This window comes from Solea solea, chromosome 8 (genome assembly GCF_958295425.1).
Source record: "Solea solea chromosome 8, fSolSol10.1, whole genome shotgun sequence".
In the NCBI taxonomy this organism is placed as follows: Eukaryota; Metazoa; Chordata; class Actinopteri; order Pleuronectiformes; family Soleidae; genus Solea; species Solea solea.
The window spans coordinates 903,728-925,868 of NC_081141.1; the positions used below are offsets into that span (position 1 = coordinate 903,728).

A 22,141-nucleotide genomic window follows, 5' to 3' on the forward strand; every position below is an offset into this window, starting at 1 on the left:
ATATGCAGTAACATTTAATTGCAGAAATTGCACATCATTGTCTCAGTACTGTCCAGACAAAGAGTTGCTCTCCTGGATCTGCTGCCTCCTTATCCTTCAACACCATCCACACTTCTAATCTTCTCATAATACGAGCAGCTATTGGTGATTTGAGGAGCAGCAGCTCTCGAGACAAATTCTGCGGGAGTTCCAGATGAAGGGTTATCGACCAGCTCCCACACCCTGAGCCGCGGAGAGGTTGACCCCTCCATCCTGTCAATGATTAACCTCCAGGGAGTGTGGATGGAATCACCGGGCGCGATCAATGGCTTCACAACTGTCACACACTGACCACTTCCTCTAATGATGACAAGCTAATTAGTTGCTTCTCACTGCAAGGGAATCAACTCCTCAATCATTTATTTAGGCTTTTTTAGACTGATCCATGTCCTCACTCGTCTCTGTGTCCACCAGAGACAGAGACAGCTCATTTAAATGTGAATTCACCCAAGATCTGCAAAACAGCTGCAACAACTCACAGCCGATTAAAGCTCGACTGATTATCCTTGTTAAACAATGAGAGTTCGACTCCTTCCATCGCTGTCACTCAAAGATCATGTGATACAGGTCATAAACAGTAGATATTTGATTTTACAGTGTGTTGTCACTCTCGACAGTTAAAAGTAAAAGCACCGTGTCAACAGGCCTTAAAGGGCATAACAATTGTTGTCTCTAAACAGCGCAGCACTCTCATAACACGGAAAATGGATTTAACAAACAGCTCAACTAATTAAATCTAAGCCAATTGAGCAATATCTTAAGAATATCTTAATATTATGATGGGCTGATCAGGTAAAAAAAAAAAGCAAAATCACAGTGACCTACAATAGAGGTACAATTTTATTTTCAGTGACATATTAGACCTTAAAAAAAAAAACAATAAAATATCAAGGCTACGTTGCATATCATCAGAGACGCAGCACTTGACTCAGGTGACTAACAATTAAACAATAAATGTGTGGAGGTCCATATAGAGGTCCACATGAAATTCAGTTCCCAGGGCCAGACTTCCTTTGGCCCCAGGTCGCACATAGGCATGCCTATGTGCGACCCCCCCCCCCCCCCCCCCCCCACTGCACAGTAGGTTGTTGCCAGTCATTAAAGGCTAACTAATGCCAGTGAAACCCGTCTAAAAATATACAGAAGATATTGTATATTTAAGGTAGCTCTGATTTTATTGGCCAAACCCTTTGTTATGTGGCTAGAACCTGTTTTTCTTCTTGAAGGTTCTTGGTGCAGGGCACACACACACACACACACACACACGTGTGTGTATATGATGTGAGGAGTAAATAGACTTGTTGTCAATGGATGAAATCACAGGCATTCCCTTCTGTGTAATACAATTCCATTATGATCATGAACTGGGAAAAATAGTTAAAGGACAAACACTGAAAAGACTGAACTGAGTTCAAGTGAGAAGAGACAGCATCAACATTAACTTTGCTCTACAAATGTGTAAATTGTCACAAAAAAGCCACGCAGTCCACCTCTGAAAACCCACCAAGCATTTACACACACACACACACACACACACACACTCAGTTCTCAATCTCATTAAAATACTCTGAAAAGCCTGAGTATGCAATGATGTCATCAGGATCTGGAAGAAAAGAAAACACGACACAGATGTTATAAATCCACTCAACAATCCATATGAACACAAATATCTAATCATTACACACTCAGAGGAATTAGAAATGGAACCTTGCCTTCACATGGTCCTCTTTTGAAAAGGATGTCATCAATGGCAATATCACTGCGTAGTGACGGGCCTCGGATAGCTTCAAATATAATCTATAGGAACGACAGAGAGTCTGTTAACCACAGGACAGTCGATAAATAACATTTAATTATCTAAAGGTTCTAATTAAGACTGAAATGTAAGCAATAATGATCCATGTTAACAAATGTGATGCACACAGAGGTCAATACTAACGAGCATACAGACGTTATTGCATTTGGTATAAAAGACTTCTTATAGACGTTCTTGATGCTGCAGATTCCACTTCCTGTTTAACCTGCTTCACAGAAACACAGCCCAATTGCTTCTTCTCATTTCCTGTCATTTTACTGACCATGTTGGGAATTCTTCACAGTCTGTTTTTGTTCTTTGTTCCCAGGTGCCTTTACAACACTCATACATTAACTCCTTATATGGACATCGGGGGGGGGGGGGGGGGGGGGGGTGTTTATAGGTCACAGATTCAGGCTTTAAAAAGGTTTTTTGTTGAGTCAAAGTTATGATTCATTTTATATCACAGTTTTAGTAGCAAATAATTGTGTAGAAGTCACAAAATAAACTGTTTTCTTTTCTTTTTGTTCGTAAAAACGAGACCAGTGAACTTTGAACTGTGACCTATTTCCAAATTTCACAAATTCAGTCCAGTTTTAAACATTTTAAGTCCTTTTTCCTCGTGTGTGTTTATATAATTGGTGAAAATGAAAGTAATCTTTCATCAGATTGTTTACGTTGTGCTGAAAAAAGGATATAAGACACATTCTTATAACCTCTGTACCGTTCTTACAAATGTCCTTATGTACGTTATATAAATTCAGTTATTATCATTATAATATTAACATTAATATTGCTATTCAATTTATCACAGACTGCATTGTAATATCTAATATTACAAATCAATTACACTTACTCCAAAATGACTAAATGTTACGACTTAAATGCAAAGTGGATCAGACATGAGCATTTAAGAGATGATATTTACCTTATTCTATAAATAATACTATCATATATTTATGGATAGATGTATGGACAGACAGACAGACAGACAGACAGACGAGTTGGACCACATATTAGTGTCAATAATACATCATACATAATACATTCAGTCAAAACTATAGTAGATGCTATAGTGTGCTGCCGCCACAAGATGGCAGTCAAGATTAATGGGAGAAAAAAACAAACACACAATCACATCTTTCACAGGAAGCTGTTCTGAGATCAGATGGAGGAAGAGACATCGTGTCCACTGAGGTATCGTGTCATTAATGTCTATTTTTACCTTTAACTGCTCTTTAACTTGACCTGCACACACACACTGCACTGCTCTTCTGAGGTTTACAGTGTTGCTACCTTTGACGTTGTTTTGGTTGTCAGTCACATGACGGCCACGCCCTAAACCATCCCCTGCTTTATGGTCTACTGTACTTCCATGGTTCTCAACCTGTGGTACTGTTCTGCTGTTTATACCAGAATATGAGATCAAATAACAAAAAATAATAATCTAATAATTATTAGAGCCCCTCCATCTTAATCTAATCTCACTTTACCAGTTTGTGAAGTAAATGTGAGGAAGAGGAGGATGAGAAACTATGTTACTGGGAATAAATCTGCCTCAGCTGACTTTGCTCGACCTGTTGACACCTCTGTGTTTTAACGTTGGTGATAATGTTGTTACTGTGAGAGTAACCTCTGTTTGAGAACCTCTGCACTGCGCTGAACAACACCTGAAACAAGTGAAGAAGCTCATTCTCCGTCCCCTGCTTCATTCATAGTGAAAAAGGACACTATAGATACTAACTGTTTGTTGGTGTTGATTGATATGAGGTGGGACGGCCACAGTGAAGTGGTCGAACAGGTCGTATTTCAACTGAAGGGTCTGGGGTTCGATCTCTAGTTTCATGAGTGTGCATGTGTTACTTTGTGAGACACTGAACACCAAACTGCTCCTGACGACTGGAGCGCAGCATGAGACAAAGTGCTGACTGTGCAGTAGATGTGCAGTATGAAGAGGAAAACAGATGACGACGATGAGGAGGAGGAGGAGTATATATATATATATAGCGTGGTGTGTATTAACCGGCTGGACTCGACAGTACCTGGTACTCTCAGTACCTGCTCAGACGAGGTTCCAGCGAGCGTGACGTCACCAGACTGCCGACCACTGATTGGTCAGAGCGCCGTCACAGGAAGAGACGTGAGCAAAAGCGTGTAACACAAAGTCACAGCAGTTTCATGCAGGTGCGCAGTGATGACTCCGCCCACGTTGAGTAGGTACTTTGTAGTGGAAAACCAACCTAAACCTAAACCGTGCCGGGCCGTGCCGTGCCGGGACCATAGGTGGAAAACGGGGCTTTAGAGACAGGAGGTGGAGCTGAAGATGCTAGGACACTGGTGGGGAGAGACCACGAGGGACAGGATTAGAGATGAGCCTCATAGTTGAGGGACAGCTCAGATTGAACGGTCTAGAGAATCAAGGTTTAGTCACGTGCAGAGGAGGGACGGAGGATGATGAAGATGAAGCTGCCGGGCAGGAGGAAAAGAGGAAGACCACAGAGAAGGTTCATGGATGTTGTGAAGGAGGACATGAGGACAGCTGGTGTGACAGAAGAGGAAAGTGAGCTTGGTGTGTGTCTCTGCTCACCTGGTGTCTGTCGTCACAGCGGTAGTCCACCATTGCCCTCATCCAGCTGATGGTCTGCTCTCCGCGTCTCCTCCACAGCAGCGTGTCCTGCCGTCCGCTGCCTCGCCGCAGTAACACGCTCAGCAGACCAGTGCCAGAGCCGTACATGTGAAAGTAGAAGGTCAGACACTGAGGGAGTGACGAGCCCCGCAGGTCAGAGGTCAGCAGCCGCGCTCTGTGACCCGGGCGCATGAGGGAGGCCTCGATGTACATGTAGTGACCTGGAGCGAGTGTGAGTTCAGAAACAGCATGTTTTTAGGTGAGTTTATACACAATTATATATATATACATACATACAGGCAAGTACAAATGCAACATTACCAAATCATCATCTATGTTTTTAAAGATCTGTTTAAACTTTATTAAACAGATCAAGTTTGGCATCTTTAAGGGATAATTCAGGGCTGTCAACGGTGCTCACTGAAAACATGGCTACTTAACAATCACCAACACAAGTCTAAAATCTTTACAATATCCTTTCATATTTCACATTGTCACTGGTGGAGACTGAAGTTTCCCCATCACACCAAACTCCATCGAGATAATCACAGTTTTGATCGTGTGGCGACGCAGGAGCTGCTGGTCGACAAGCTTTTGTCACTCAGATCAACTTGAGTGAAGGATTTCAAACGCACAAGTGACAAAACGACACTGATGACGGCAACAGTGCATCAGCACCTCCTGCGTGCCTGAAGTGGAAATGATGTTCATGTTGAACACAGAAAACACACATTTCAAAGATTCAAACAGTGAAACACAGGGATGATGGAGGAAATCTTCAGACTTCTCTGCACAGATGAAAAAAGCAGGGACAGAAGAATGACTCACCCACCCCAGTGGTGTGGTCTCCTCTGGGCCCCGTGTAGGAAGTCGGGGTCTGTCCTCGGACTCGCAGCCAGTCGGCCTTGTCTCCAGCGCTGTCCTGAATGTAGCCACATACTCCATCTTCAAAGTTACACTGACCGGGCAGAGAACCTGTGGAGAAAATATTTGGTATGACACGTTATCTAGTGTTTTATTTTTCACTGATGGATCACGACGACTCGTTCCATGAAGCACAGACACACAGACACACAGGAGACCACCGTTGCCGTGGTTTCCACGGTGGCTTCACAGTGTTTCTGCACCATTGTATCGACATGTGTCCTACTTTGCAGTACCTGCTGTGACTCGACAGTCTCCCATGTTGACAGTGATGTCATCGATGGCTACCAGGCCACACTCCCAGAAATTAGTGCAGATGCTGGCAAACACTACCTGGCAGAGACAGAGAAAACGACTGAATATGCAGTTTATCTTTGAAACCAGAGCCTGAAGTTTGTCACTGATCACCATCATCATCATCAGCATCATTATTATTATTATTATTATTATTATTATTATTATTATTAATATCATTATTATTATTATTGTCATCAACATTGTTGTAATAATAATAATAATAATAATAATTATAACAATAATAATACTTATTATTATTATTATTATTATTATTAATAATATTAACAATAATAATAATAATAATAATGTTAATAATAATAATATAATAATAATAATAATTGTGTCGTGTCACTAACTACCCTCTCAGCACATGAAGTGCAAACTCTATTGACGCTTGTTCTTATTTCTCAGTCCTGATCATAAAAAACAACATTCATTGATTTGCAGAATAAGCTTCCATTCACTTCCATTTTTGCATAAAAGCAAATCAGCATGTTCATATTGTGATGACAGGGTGATGATTATTGTTAATAATGGGTTTTAGTGGGGACCTTTTTTGCACTTAAGGTGTAAGAGTGTGAGTATTTATGCACAAAATACACAAACATTTGGCTTTTTTAATTATTATTATTTTGGCTGTGGCAAAACTCATTCAAAAAAAGATGAAAATGATGCACAAGGGTCAAAAGCTTCCAGGTGCCTCATCCATACCTTGGAAAGCATGGGCTTCATGTAGGTGACCTCCACCAGAGTCCACACAGCTCTGGACGTGTCGGCAACACTCCACACCTTCTCCTGGGCCACATTGTTCTCATCGAAAATGTACAGAACCAGAGAATTGTCTGCTTTTCCAAATCCATTCAGCATGTAGTAGAACCTCAGGCAGTACTTGTGGTTCCCGGGTAAAAGGGGACCGTGGAGGCGACCCATGTAACCAGGCCTCGACGTGAAGGGAGTGTTTGCCAGGAGGAAACGGCCTAAGAGAGGTGAGACAAAAAAAAACATGAGGTTAGTACTGTAATTAAAGTTATGTACAAATATTTCTAAATAAAGAATTTATTTTTTCACCTATTGAAATATCTTTAAAGGGCTAGTGCAAACACTAACATGCAGAGATTTTACATTTCAGTTGCCAAAAAGTGAGTTGGGTTCATCTCAGTTTTGTGTAAAAATCACTTAGTTTCAAGTGATTTTAGCTTTACATAAAAAGGGAAGGATATCAATATTTTGGTGCCAAACTATGTTAGATAATCACAAAAAAACTAAAGAGAAGGTTAAAAAACAAACAGAGATGAAAATGCACGATAAAACAAACTTTACAAAGTGTTTTGAATAAAATGTGCACCATGATCTTATCTTTGCTTATTTTTGCTGCAGACGCTGGGATCAGAGCCTCACATGAGAGGAGGCCGTTACAGCTCATTAACTCACTGCCCCTGACACGATGGCACAGATCTTCACACCGAGCAGCTCAGTCGTCTGGATTTGTACAGAGAACTTATTGCGTCAGGTCAAATGACCACATTGAGCAGTAAATCCCCCGCGTGACGCGTTACTGGATCACGGTGTCGCTCCACTGTGCACATTGCATGTTTTTTGGACTGTGGGAGGAAACTGGAGAACTCGGAGAGAACCCAAACCCACAGGGAGAACATTCAAGCTCTAACCACTTCTTCACCATGTGACCTCTCTGAATGATTCACCCAAAAACACCTGCAGTAATGTGATTTTAACATATTGATCACAGTTATGATGCTCCTGCAGTAGAACCTCTCACTGACAGAGACACAGAGACATTACTTAAGCCGTGTTTCCACCAACGCTTCGGTTTGGGACAGTGTGGTTCATATTTTTATGTCTTTCCATTGGGAATCAGACCAAAATAAGCAGCCACAACCGCTCTATTCTCTCACACCCTGCCCTCAGGGTACCAGAGTAAAAACAGTCTTCAGTTTACTTTCAAGACATTTGAAGACAAAGAGCCACAAACCCAGCAGGAAAAAAGAGCTGCTGGATGTGCTGCACTGTCGTCACACTGGTACGATGTCATGCGACGTATCTCGCTGAGAACACGTGGCACTACCACGTGTTCTCACCGGGATAAACAAGCCTGAGCCAGAGCTTTACCGTTCCAAACTCTACCATGATGATTAAATGATGGATGTCACTTCACAGTCATGCAAAGTTTTCAATTTATGCTTTAGCAAAAAGTTTCACTTTCACGGTAAAGTGTGCAGAAGGAGGTGGTGTCTACCAGACACACTGAGCCATAATGAACATATTCAAGGGGCCGCTCAGGTTGAATAGTTTGGAAATAAAGTAAGAGAGTCGTGGTTGAGATGGTTTGGTCATGTGCAGAGGAGGGAAGAATATTGGATGTTGAATATGGATAAATAAAGGCTTGTCACCTGCTCCTGTCGTGTGGTCTCCGATCCTGTAAGTGTTGGCTTTGACTGACACTCTGCTCCACACCTTGCTCTCCGCTCGCTCCTGATGGTACAGACACAGGCTGTTCTCAAAGTCACAGTTGGCTATGGACGGGTCAAAGGTCGGCTCTGGAACAAAAAAAGCACAGCACGTCCAACATGATCCTGAGAAAACTGCAGAACAGAAAGAAAACTATCCTATTATGTTTTAACGTCATCAGTCTTCCTGGTATCAGTGTATTAAAAACAACAAAAAAGGAAAAGAAGTATTTTTTTTGTCTAAAAAAATAAATAATCTTAAAAAGAAAAAGTTTTGCACCAGAAAATTCATCTAATTTTAAGAAGAAAATACTTAACTTTGTCTAAATAAGATATTACAGGAACAACAAGCTAAAACAACGGTTAACATCTTTTCTAAATGATCTCGAGGTAACACCATTGTTCTGCTGTGTTCATGTGAAGTAAAGAAAGTAAGGAACATTAGTGGCTGCAGTTTTACGACGAGTATTAAGAAACGTTTCATCAATGATCAACTCTGCAGTTTTCCACCTTTAGCTGTTTTTCTGACACTGCTTTCGTGTGGTTTTATTTTCTTTTTCATCCAGACCACGGTCTTGATCATCACGCCCCAGGGGAACAAATTAAAATAAATAAATAAATAATTAATTAATTAATAAAAAACATTTGCAATTTCTTGCAAAACATTCAACACACACACACACACACACACACACACGGGTGAATTATGGGCAAGTAACCCATGCATTTCTCTGGAAATGTGGGAGGAAACTGGAGAAGCTGGAGAAAAGCTTCGACAAAAACGATTGACAATAAAAACAGCTTACAGTCATTATTCTTACAAAAAGTTACCTTTAATTTTAGCAGTCATTTCAAAACTGTTGTGATACACTGGAGGTCAGCGGAGGTCGTGAGGTGGGGACACCTCCTCCATGACCCTTCTTATTTGCTAATTCCCAAAAGACCAGAATATAATAATGATAATAATAACAACAATAATAATAATAATAATATTGATGATAATAATAATAATAATTATTATTTGTATTTGTACATCTTTAAGGATTTTTTCCCCTCCATATCTCTTTCAGGACTCTGTAGGATTCATGTGACTAACTTCTACTACCTGACGCCTAACTCTTCCTCATTGTGTGAACTGTTGTGTTTCTCTTCTCGTAGATAATGTACATTGTAATTGAGCTCTGTACAAATTATTGTTGATTTGATTTGATTTGATTTGATTTGACATACTTGATATTGCGGAGTGGTCTCACCTGTGTCAGTGTGGCAGAATTCAGGAGAAAAGGAGATGTCGTCCACGGCCACATATCCTCCTCTGGCGCTGTTGAAAGCCACTTCAAACACAACCTGCTCATTCACACAGAGATAAACACATGGTAATGAGCAGTACATGACTCAGGGCGAGCATCTGGAGAGCACGCTCTGTGGACTGTAAAAGACACGTTGTAAACCCCGATGACTTCTCCTGATGAGCTGAACCAGATGTGGACGGCAGACAGTGACATCAGTGTTCTGCAGGATGGGCTCAGGAACATGGGTCAGCTCGCCGACCGCTGCTCCATGGAAAAGCTCTGTGCAACTCTTGGCTCCACTTTACAGAGGAACTGACCCACTTAGTCATGTTACGCAAGCTTCTTTCCACTGCAGCAGCAGCAGCAGCAGCAGCAGCAGCAGCAGCTTCAGCAGCAGCAGTAACAGCAGCAGCAGCAACAACAGCAAGAAAAGGACAGAGCAGTAATGTGGAAAGTGAGTGTATGTGAGTGTATGTGTGCATGTGTCCATCTGCACACATCAGCACAAACACAAGAGTTAAACAGAGAAGGACCAGATGTCTCTTTTTCACCATAATTGGGAAAATACATTACACAGCATACCATGAAACGCTGACAGAAGATAAAACTGCCGACACACAAGTCTGATAATCTCAGAGTTCATGGCCGTCGCTCCACCCTAACACACACACACAGACCATGGATACCCAGGCCTGTTGGGACCCGATGGGACCGGTTGTGTCGGGCCGGGTTCAGTCATGTTAATTGAGAGGGTAATTTCAGGTTCTTTTATTTAAACATAGAATAAAATATGGTCACATTTTATTTATTGCTTAATTTAAATAACGGTGTAATTAAGGAGTAAAAATGAGTTAACTTTTTGTGACCGGTCAGTGGATGATGTTCTCCTTCTCCTCCTCGACAACAACTCCAAACAAACCACAAACAAAGTCGTGATGGTCTGAAATGTTATTAAACTCATAAAAGCTGCTGATAACCTGCATCTGTGTGTGTGTGTGTGTGTGGTCATCATGGGGCTCATAGTTCCTCCTGGATGTAACGATAACTTTTGTTATTGTGACGGAGCAACCTCGTCACAGACAGGAAGGTTACAACCTCCTGTGTTAATCTCAGATTAGCTGCAGATTAGTCCAACTGTGTCCGTCTTCTACTTGATTCTACATTCATTCCATGATTTATAGAAATAAATATCTGTTACAAGCTTCAGGTTTATTTCTGCACTTGTGCGATAAATGAGTTGTTTTTAAATCGATTGAAAGCCCTAAATGATAAGCTATGATCCAAACCTCATAAGCTCTTCATTAATAAGCCAAGCAGCTAAAGAGCTCTGGGTGCTGCTCGGTCGCTGCCACTGCTGCTAATTCTAGGAAGGTTCTAGTAGAAGATCGGTAAAAAGCAAAAGGAACTGTAAAAAGAAAGTCCCAAAAATGTAACTTTATATAATAATTAACAAAACACAAATAGAACAACATCCAGTATTTTGTACACAGAGCTAATGCCGACATTCTGCTAGGAAACTGGAAACGTCTTTACTGTCACACTGACCGCCACACTGTCCAGTACTGACCTCCAGTGGGTGAAGGGCTTTGATGTCGACGCTGACCAGACGCCAGCCTGCAGTAGAATAAACCTCCGGCCTCCAGATCTCCTCGTAGTGACCCAGCTGGTCTCTGGTGAAAACGGAGAACAGGTTTCCTCTCTCCTGGTCTCGCTGGTAAAAGAAGGACAAGCAGCCGGCCATGGGCACCGTGGTCATGGGTGAAGTCAGCTTGGCTACTTCCTGGAAGTGCTTGGCGTAGACAGAGTCCACGTACATGTAGTGTCCTGGAGAATGAGATGAACGTTTACAAGACAGACAGGTAAAGCTAGTCCAGAACCCAGAGTCCAGTTTTTAGGGTGTTATTGTACAGACAGTTTGTTTCAAGGTTGTGTTCATTCTTTGCCAACAAGAGGCCAATCAGAGTCTGGTGTGTGAACAAAAACATAGATAATGAACGAGACCAGAGCTTCTCATGAAATACGTTCAAGGTCATTAGAAGAATGATTGTACAGTCGGTGTCATCTAATGTAAAGTCATCTAATGTAAGGTCATCTAATGTAAGGTCACCTAATGTAAGGTCACCTAATGTAAAGTCGTCTAATGTAAAGTCGTCTAATGTAAAGTCATCTAATGTAAAATCGTCTAATGTAAAGTCATCTAATGTAAAGTCATCTAATGTAAGGTCATCTAATGTAAAGTCATCTAATGTAAAGTCATCTAATGTAAAATCGTCTAATGTAAAGTCGTCTAATGTAAAGTCATCTAATGTAAAATCGTCTAATGTAAAGTCACCTAATGTAAAGTCATCTAATGTAAAGTCGTCTAATGTAAAGTCGTCTAATGTAAAGTCGTCTAATGTAAAGTCATCTAATGTAAAGTCATCTAATGTAAAATCGTCTAATGTAAAGTCGTCTAATGTAAAGTCGTCTAATGTAAAGTCATCTAATGTAAAGTCATCTAATGTAAAATCGTCTAATGTAAAGTCGTCTAATGTAAAGTCATCTAATGTAAAATCATCTAATGTAAAGTCACCTAATGTAAAGTCATCTAATGTAAAGTCATCTAATGTAAAGTCATCTAATGTAAAGTCGTCTAATGTAAAGTCGTCTAATGTAAAGTCATCTAATGTAAAGTCACCTAATGTAAAGTCATCTAATGTAAAGTCATCTAATGTAAAGTCATCTAATGTAAAGTCGTCTAATGTAAAGTCGTCTAATGTAAAGTCATCTAATGTAAAGTCACCTAATGTAAAGTCATCTAATGTAAGGTCGTCTAATGTAAAGTCATCTAATGTAAAATCGTCTAATGTAAAGTCGTCTAATGTAAAGTCACCTAATGTAAAGTCATCTAATGTAAAATCGTCTAATGTAAAGTCATCTAATGTAAAGTCACCTAATGTAAAGTCATCTAATGTAAGGTCGTCTAATGTAAAGTCATCTAATGTAAAATCGTCTAATGTAAAGTCGTCTAATGTAAAGTCGTCTAATGTAAAGTCATCTAATGTAAAATCATCTAATGTAAAGTCACCTAATGTAAAGTCATCTAATGTAAAGTCATCTAATGTAAAGTCATCTAATGTAAAGTCACCTAATGTAAAGTCATCTAATGTAAGGTCACCTAATGTAAAGTCATCTAATGTAAAGTCATCTAATGTAAAGTCACCTAATGTAAAGTCATCTAATGTAAAGTCACCTAATGTAAAGTCATCTAATGTAAAGTCATCTAATGTAAAGTCACCTAATGTAAAGTCATCTAATGTAAGGTCGTCTAATGTAAAGTCATCTAATGTAAAGTCATCTAATGTAAAATCGTCTAATGTAAAGTCATCTAATGTAAAGTCATCTAATGTAAAGTCACCTAATGTAAAGTCATCTAATGTAAAGTCACCTAATGTAAAGTCATCTAATGTAAGGTCGTCTAATGTAAAGTCATCTAATGTAAAGTCATCTAATGTAAAGTCATCTAATGTAAAATCGTCTAATGTAAAGTCATCTAATGTAAAGTCATCTAATGTAAAGTCATCTAATGTAAAGTCACCTAATGTAAAGTCATCTAATGTAAAGTCACCTAATGTAAAGTCACCTAATGTAAAGTCACCTAATGTAAAGTAATCTGATGTAAAGTAATCTAATGTAAAGTCATCTAATGTAAAGTCACCTAATGTAAAGTAATCTGATGTAAAGTCATCTAATGTAAAGTCATCTAATGTAAAGTCACCTAATGTAAAGTACATACAGTACATATTTGCAATAGAAATAATATTCTTTTTAAGTTGATTTGTTGTAAATGAGTTAAAAATAAAGCTACTTAAATAAACTGCTTCTTAAACACAGTCTTTTCACAGTGAAAACTGGACTGTGGCTGACGTGTGTGCAGCGTACTGTACAACTGTAACCATGGATCACAACAGTAAACAGAAACAGAGACGTGAGCACTCACTCTCACTGAAAACATGCTCACTAAATTCAGTCTTCAGTATTCTGCACACGAGTCTAACAGTCAGGGAAAAGCTAAAGATGTGATTTCCTCTCTGGACAGATGAACCACTGCTATTTTAAACATTATATATGCAGACAATTCTAAAATAAATGCTGCTTGTGTTGTTGTGATCTGGTTTTTTTGTCATTTTGTTCCCTGTGTGATCAAAGATGGTGTCAGTTCTTTCTGTTGGTGTCAGTGCTGAGTTTGAAATGATAATGAACTATGGTAATGAACCTCTGGCAACACACCAACATCCTTGATTGTGTGAAACGTGGTGACTCTTTGTCAGCAGCAGCAGCAGCAGCGACACACGCACATTATACTTGTGGTTTTTTTATGCATCTGATCCAAACACAGACACAACACATTCATTTCAGGTCTGAACGCTGCCAAACCATCCTGATCCTGAACGTGTCCTCAGATCTGATCACAACACTTTCACATTCAGAGGTGCTTTGAGGACACATTGTCAGTCAGTAAATACACGCTAAAATAATGATGGCCATGATCTGTACCGAATGATATTATAATACATTTATTACCTTTCATTTCAAATAATAGCTGGTTTATTTCTTTGTTTTTTTAATGTTAAATTACGGATTGTGAGGATGTTAGGAACAATGAAACTGATAATGATAACTATAATGCAAATCATTTGGCTTAAAATGAAAGTGTTATGAAGTGTCAATAAAAAGTTGTAAATTCCATGTATTTTTTTAATCTATACATTGTAAATGTAATTTATAATATTTAGTGTATTTCACTGATGTATTCAATATAATAAATGATGAATATCAATGCAACAATGTTTCCTTTAAAACCAGGAAAAGTCATCACATGACTTATCACGATATGACGATAACCCATAGAAGTAGGCGGGGCTCATATGTTGATTTATTTGCATCCAGCACCACAATATAAGCACTAATGAGCTTTAATGCGCGCGCGTGTGTGTGTGTGTGTGTGTGTGTGTGTGTGATCGTGTACCTCTCTGGTTATTGCTGGTGTCGTCGTCCAGCAGGTTAGACACAGGTTCTGTGGTGGCCACACTTCCTCCAACATACCAGTTGACGTTTGGGTTCCAGCTGTTACCGTAGCCACAGAGGTGATGCTCCTCAAAATTACACTCTGGTGAAATCACAGACAGCCATCAGTGGTGAAAGTCCACCTCACGTACATACAGTATATAAACACAGTTTGATGAGGCTCATGATCTGATGTCAAAGGTGAAACATGTGACACAGACCTATGCAGTAACCGGGGACGATGTGAATCTCAAAGATGGCGACGCTGTTCTCCGACCCAAGCTCAGGTCGACCTTCAAGCAGAACCTGTGGAGGTAAAGACTTTGTCACCTCAGCTTCACTTAAAGGCACTCGTTTTTGTCACCCTGCCCTGGAGATACCAGAGTAACAACACCGTGACATCACTGATCACAGCTCTATTTTAATACCGACTGCAGTTTTAAGGATAGAGGAGCTTCATAATCATGGTTAGCTGAATAAACCTGGTTATAGAACAGTCTCCCCTCTACACAGACCTGACTTCTGACTTCTTCTCTACCTGGTAGGGGGCGGTGGTGTTACGTAGGTCCACGCTCGCGATGAGCCAGCTGTCAGATGCTGTGTCGGCGCTCCACAGCTGGTGGTCAAAGTTATCACTGTCAGGTCTGAGGTGGAGATGAAGGGAACCTTGTCCAGTAATCTGGTACACGAGTCTCAAACAGCTCCAGTCGTGTTGTTCCAACACCGGACTGACGAGGACCGCGGGCTCCTCGTCGGACAAGAAGGTCGAGTCTACGGTTATCAAATGTCCTGTGACGACGACATGAATAAATGACAAAAATAAAAATGGATGATTTTCAAAATGAAAGTATGTGAAACACAATTAGGAAAATGCAAAATCTTCAATTTATTGTTATATTTCAGAATGTTTTATGACCTTTGCTAAAAAAAACAAAAAACAAATACACACTGGGGACAATTAATACGTTTGCAACCTTGCACTAGAATATAAAAACTGCTGATATTTGGATTGTACCAATTAACAAGATGAGATATAATATAAAAATATAGAATAAATAAGTTAAAAAAAAGGGTTTTACTAAAATGTGTTATTTAAGTTGATAAACTAAATAAATGTAATTCATTTCCCTCTTGTCTAACCAGCATGAGGCGTGTAAGCCCAGACTCCTCCCCTTTTTCAATGACAATGCCGTTGCTCTGCTGCCTGTCTCTCCACAGCGTGAGTAGCACCTCCTTAAACAGCTGCAACTCTCTCTCAACTCCTACCCTCACACAACTCTCCGCCCATTTCTTGGCATTTTTCAAAATCAGGCATCGAGTAGCGCCTCAGAAGACGGGGATTAGTTTTTACCTTTCAAATATTACACTGCAAAACCAAATCACTAAATCAGCCTTATACACAGCAAAGCTGTGGAAACCATCTGTTCCTGTTTCTGCCTCGAGCCACTGAGCAACTTCCTCCACACGGTTAGAGGAGGTTCCAACATCTCCTCTGCCCTTTGACTCAGCAACAGTGCCGCAGGGCTCTATGTTAGGCCCCCTCTTCATTCCCTATAAAGAGTAATCACAGTTCATCTCTGGAGGAAATGAAGAAAGATGAAGTCCAAAAACTTGCTTTTGGATGCTCCCCAATGTTGCCTTGAACTCTACCAAAATAAAACGACTCATAATGGACTAACCTTGACCTACTACACATCAACAGGAAGTGTGTGTGTGTGTGTGTGTGTGTGTGTGTGTGTGCAGACTGCTCACAGCAGCATGAGAAGCTGCTGATGTCGCTGACACGTTACATCTCTGCGACAACAGCAACTCAGTCTCATATTCCTTGTTATCACGGAACATCTGCTTCTCAGTGCAGTCAGGTGATACGATACCTGGCCCCATCCCAACAGTAGAGGGCAGCACAAGACCAGCAATCATCATCATAATATAACATGGTGCAATTCATTCATTCATTCATTTATTCAGGTCGCAGAGATGGGAGGAGTCTGGAGAACATGCAGACTTCAGTCAGACCAGGTCATGAAAACCGGCCTTTTTTCTGTAAGGTAACCGTGTCAGCCACTATTACACCATGTGGCCAAGTGCAGTAACTGAGATTATTCAGGCTAATGTACTAATGTCTATTTAGTCATTGTATTTTGTTATTTTTGGTGGATGGATGATGGATAAAACTTGTGTATACAAGAAGATCAAAAAGAACAAATCAGAAAAGAAGAAAGCAGAAAGTAACCAGCACGGACAATGTACATGCACATAAACGATGGATATGCATACTTCAAAGTAAAAGATTAAAAGATTAAAGTCTAAAACCTTGTGAAAAAGTTTCCATCTTCCCTTCTTTTTTAACTGTCCTCATGTCCACCAGCAGAGAGACGAGTGGATATAAACAGTGTTTATGGAGAGTTGTGTTAAGTGCACTCAGGTCTGAACCAGGCTGGGGAGGAGAATCAAGGATTTACAGTCGTGTCTTTAATCCCTTTTTTGGTCAAACGAAGTTTATCAGGAAGCTCAGCAGCAGGTTCACATGCAGACCAAAGACACAATAAGCCTTACAGTCACACACACACACACACACACACACAAATGATCACAAGGATGTTTCATTAAAGGTAGAGACGAGTATCAAGAAGCGTTCTTTGTTGGTCTTTAGCAAACAGTCTCTGGAATCCTGGGAAATAAGTGCAACATCAGCTCAGCTCCGGTTATTTCAGACATGAATGATGTTTTACACAGAAACAGATTCACAAGCTGAACTTTCTGTGTATTATTTTAACCTTTTGTCCAAAACAACACTATTTTTCCATCATCTGACTCTGAGGAGGAGGAGGAGGAGGAGCAGCAGGAGGAGGAGGAGGAGGAGAAGGAGGAGGAGGGTGTGCGTTAAACAAGTGGTTCATCTACTGTGCCATTTAAATAAGCATGGAAATACTGTGCCACTTCTTGTCTGTCCCGTTCTAATGTGTCTCACCGGTGTCTTGTTTGTCTCACTGAGTGAAAGCAGGAAAGTTGACACCACATTGAAGATAATCAGCTACAATGATGTAGTTACACATACAGTCACATTATTATTAGTTTGAGGAATATTTCACAGACGTGCAGTGAAATCATTTCCAGATCTTCACGTGAGGTTCTGATCAGACTCTTTACTTCCAGACTCAATGATGCACGCGTGTAAATGATCAACTGAAGAACAACATGTTGAGGTTTTGTGAACAGATTCATGAAATGTAAAACATTAAAGTTCTTGTTGCTTATACGTTATTATGACACGTGACTGCTCTGTATGTGGCTCCTGACTTAAACACAGATGATATTTCATTTCTGCTGGACCTTTAAACCTGGTGACTGAGGATGAGGAGCCACATGTGAGGAGGACTTTTATCAGCATGAGCCGTGTCCTGCAGGTGCTTCAGTTGTCTTTGCTGGAGCAGAGCAGAGCACATGCACAGTCGTGTTGTGTTTACAGTATTCTACAGTCTTAAGTGCCTCCAATATTAACGGCCTTTTAATCTGAAGTTGTCAACAAACTGTCCGGGACGAGCGAGCGATGAGCCGCCGCCGCCGCGGTGGTCTGTGGGACAGCTCTCACCCTCACTTCATCCGTCTCTGTCTCAGTGTTTATTCTGTCTCAACTCAGTCTCTGATGTCTCTGTTTGGTGAGTATAATCACCGAGGACGTCCGTCCCGCTTTCTCCCACAAATTGTCGTGGGTTCTTTTTTTGGTGCAGCCTCCTGAGCTCAAACCCACATCGCCACGGCAACCAAACAGAAAACACTACCGTTGCCGTCTTTTTTTTTATGAGCCCGTTTGCTGCCACAGAGGGTGTAGTCAGTCACCCTCTGTGGGTGTAGTCAGTCTATCACCAGCATCTCCGAGGTCAGACCGGTGGTTGCAGCTCATTCCATCACAGTCTGCTCGGTGCTTCCGTTTTGGGGGCAGAGATTTGTTTTCAGTGCCACGGGAATGTGAAGCATACTGTCTTCACTCACACACACACACACACACACACACACACACACACACACGCACACACACGCTGCAGGAAAGATGGCACACACTGAGTTTACGGTGCCGCCACTCGTCTTCACGGTGGAAACATAAACTGAGCTGACAGATGATCATAAACACAGGGAGCTGCTGCCTGTGGCTGGAAAACAAAACAGGGACTTGATGGGAATGGTGCTTTTGTCATGTGGAACGTGGTGACACACGTCAAGTTAAAACCACTACGACCAAGTTTAAAATGTAAAACTTTATCATATGTTGGTTTTTTATCAATAACAGCGTCATGACACACTTTTGTTTTTAATATGAAGCTTTCTTTAAGAAAATGATTCTGACGACTTTATTGTCCACTGGTGAAGAATCTGGTGACTTTGTTAAAAGGATTTCAGCTGTGACCGAGGCACAGACAGAATAGCAATATTTTTATAATACATTATAATAATTTGGTTAAATGTATTACATTATTAAATTATGAGCTTGTTTGGTGTCCAGGTTATGATTTACTTCATTTTAGATTTATTTTGCATCATAAATATTGTGAACACATCATTCCTCATCAAAGCAAGCAGGGCAGTGAGTCTCCAGGACCAGGATCAGGACCAGGACCAGGACCAGGACCAGGACCAGGACGGATAAACCCTGACTATGATACATGATTGAAAGATGTCAAACACGAATGTCCCGACTTCGGCTGTGACTGGTATCATTTGTTTCCTAGTTCCTGCCAGTTTGTCCCCTCCCCTTCGTGTTGTCTGCCTTGGCTCATAATGGGCGTGGCTTCCCTCACATGTGCTCCTGTTCATCACACTTCAGCTCATCCTCTCATCACACTTCAGCTCATCCTCTCATCAGCCTGTGCAGCCCAAAGTAAAGTAAAACGCAGAGTTCCTGCATGACAACAGTACCTTCTTCATTCATGCTCCAGCTGCCGGAGTCTGATGTGTAGCCACAGGTGCCCAGTTCAAAGTTGCAGGATCCAGGCAGCAGCTGTGGCTGAGCCACAATGAGTCCACACAACAGCAGCAGCAGCAGCGGCGGCGGCGGCGGCACCACTGCAAGAGACACACAACACACAACACACAGAAAAGTCCATTACAAAACAATGACTTTGTCTCAGAAAAACCTTTAAAAGGCAAAAATAATTAAGGGTTATTGTGTACTGCTGCTGCTGTTGTTGTTGGTTTTGATTTCTTTGTTGTTTTGTTGCTGATAATTTGGATTAAATGGTAAATGTCTGCATTCATATACCTTTGACTCAGCTGCAGCACACTACAGTTTTCACGTTAATTACATCTATGTGCAGCACATTTTCTATCATCATCACATCTTTTATTATTATAATAACAACAACAACACTAAGGGTGTTGCCCATGCACACATCGACATGTAGACTAGGACCCACAACGACTCGCTCGCCGCCGTCAGGCCAGAATAAACCGTGAGCTTCAGCCTTTTCCTTTTTTCTGTCACTGATATTGAGAATTTTATGTTTATGTTATGAAAATAAAAATCCATTCATGTTACAAAAAACGTATAAAATGATGTCGGGACACACCGAAAAACCAAAACTGAAAGAAATTACGATGCCAATTCTGAACCATTGTCTTTTTAATCTAATGTTGTTGGTGCTGGGACACTTCAGTGAGGTGTACTCACCTCAGTAAAGTCAATGCTCTGCAACTGTCAGATTAATCTTCAGGCTTCAAAGAATAAATCAATTAAGAATCTATGAAAATATTTAGGAGGATCTCATCGAACATATCAGACACCGAGGCTGCACGGCGCCGCATGGATTATTTCTCTACGTCTCTCTATGTTTACGATGAGGATCGAGTGATAATCTGAGTGATAATCTGAGTGATAATCTGCACTGGAAGCAGTTTCACTTTTGCACAAAGAGACTTTCCAGCATTTGTTAGTAGGTGCTGTTCCCCCGGGTACTAACATCTTGTTGGAACCATTTTACTGGTGTTCCAAACTGATCTGAGACAGACTCTAAGCAGACAGACAGACAGGTGCAGACAGACAGGCACGTGCTGGCCACAGTTGTTGCATGTGTCATCACAACATCCTGTTTCGGTGTCTGAATTTTCAATGCATCTTTAAAATGATGACATGTTAAAAAACACGTTAGCATTGAAAACCAGAGCCGACCTAAGGCGTAAGCGAACGAAGCGTCTGTTTTTTATTAACATATTAAAGAAGATATTTTAGATATCTAGTGTTAAGTTATCCATTGTTAAGTTTGTAGTTCATTTAGCGCACATTTGCACATCTTTTCAACCAAAACCACACTGAGTTCACCTGGAATAACAAAGTGAAAATGAATACGAGGCAACTTTTGTGATTTTACTGCCGTCTAATGTTAAAAACAAGTTTGTTGTAAATAACACAAATTATAGTGTTACAGGTGGTGGGGGGAGGGGGGCCCTCAAAGTCAAATTCAGCTTAGGGCCCCATAAAGGCTTGGGCCGGCTTTGTTTAAAATGATACAAAAGTAACAACAATTCAAAATCAGCATGTGATTATTAATAAACACTTTACAAAGAAAAACGAAACTAAAGTGGATTTAACACCACAAGTCATTATAAATCATGAGGGGCTGGAATGACGCAGGCGCCCCCTTGTGGCACTTCACAGTAAATCCAGTGAACTGTATGTTGGTGATTTAAACTGAATTCTCAAATCACTGACGTGAAACACGACAAATAAAAGTGATACAAGTTACAACGAGGACTCACAGGAAGAAGAAGAAGCGACACAGAAGCACAAAAAGTGGGATATTTACCGTGGAGAGAAAGTGTGACGCTGCTCATCGTTTCCACGGATGTCGGTAAATGAGCTCCGGACAGAAGCGCAGCAGCAGCAGCAGCAGCAGCAGCTCACACCAGCCTCCACTCACATGCTGTGGCCGGAGGGATGGAGTCAGTCCGTGGGTGTTGTGATGAATGGATGTTCCGGAGTTTCCAGCAGCTCCTCCTCCTCCTGCTAATGCTGTCAGGGCCGGAACCAGAGGGGTCCAGGGCCTCTACAGCAGAGGCTCGCTTTTGTTCTCTCACTCACTCACACACTCACACACACAGGAGGAAAAAAGAGAACATGCTAAACATAAAATAGATTTAGTTTATACATTGTGATCAATTATAATCCATTTTCAGGGGCTCAGAAATAATTGTACAATAGACTCAAAAGCAGTTTTGTGGCCTGTTGAATTTTTGCAGAGAAAGATTCTCTGGACAGATGAAACAAGGTAGACTTCACCCCAGCAAAGACAGACAGACAGACAGGCAGACAGACAGACAGACAGACAGACAGACAGAGAAACCAAAAACATTACTCTGTGGGGTAATTTGCACCAGAATGATGGGAATAGAAATTAATCTGTTAATCTGTCCTCTCCTTCATACGCTCCAGTAAAATAATCGTTTTTAGTTTGAACATCTGAGCTTTGGTTTACTCTGATGACGATGATGATGATGATGATGATGATGATGGTGTTTATTCCTAAAACAATCATTGAACTCAGACACTTCTCAGACACTGAGGGTAATTATTTATCCCTGTGTCACATTTATTTACAAGATAACGTCTCTGTATATAATGATGATTGTTATTAATGTTATTGACTCTTGAAATACTTCCTGCTCT

At 40.8% G+C, this 22,141-nt stretch overlaps 1 protein-coding gene across 2 annotated transcripts; it reads right to left on the reverse strand.

Annotated features, from left to right (window-relative positions):
• Positions 1-1,097: 1,097 nt before the first annotated feature.
• On the reverse strand, positions 1,098-21,494 carry mamdc2a (MAM domain containing 2a). Of its 2 annotated transcripts, XM_058637145.1 has the most exons (14): positions 21,282-21,493; positions 19,399-19,545; positions 15,023-15,273; positions 14,706-14,790; positions 14,447-14,587; positions 11,006-11,262; positions 9,400-9,493; positions 8,090-8,236; positions 6,393-6,658; positions 5,621-5,717; positions 5,289-5,435; positions 4,422-4,681; positions 1,752-1,836; positions 1,098-1,642 (listed from the first exon to the last, which is right to left on the reverse strand). In XM_058637145.1, exons 1-14 carry the CDS (start codon positions 21,307-21,309, stop codon positions 1,581-1,583), a joined length of 2,067 nt encoding a protein of 688 aa, XP_058493128.1. In that variant the 5' UTR covers positions 21,310-21,493; the 3' UTR covers positions 1,098-1,580. The 2 variants fall into 2 exon arrangements, with proteins under 2 accessions (XP_058493128.1, XP_058493129.1); XM_058637146.1 differs by lacking the exons at positions 1,098-1,642; positions 1,752-1,836 and having other exon boundaries at positions 4,481-4,681; positions 5,293-5,435; positions 21,282-21,494.
• Between the last annotated feature and the right edge of the window lie 647 nt (positions 21,495-22,141).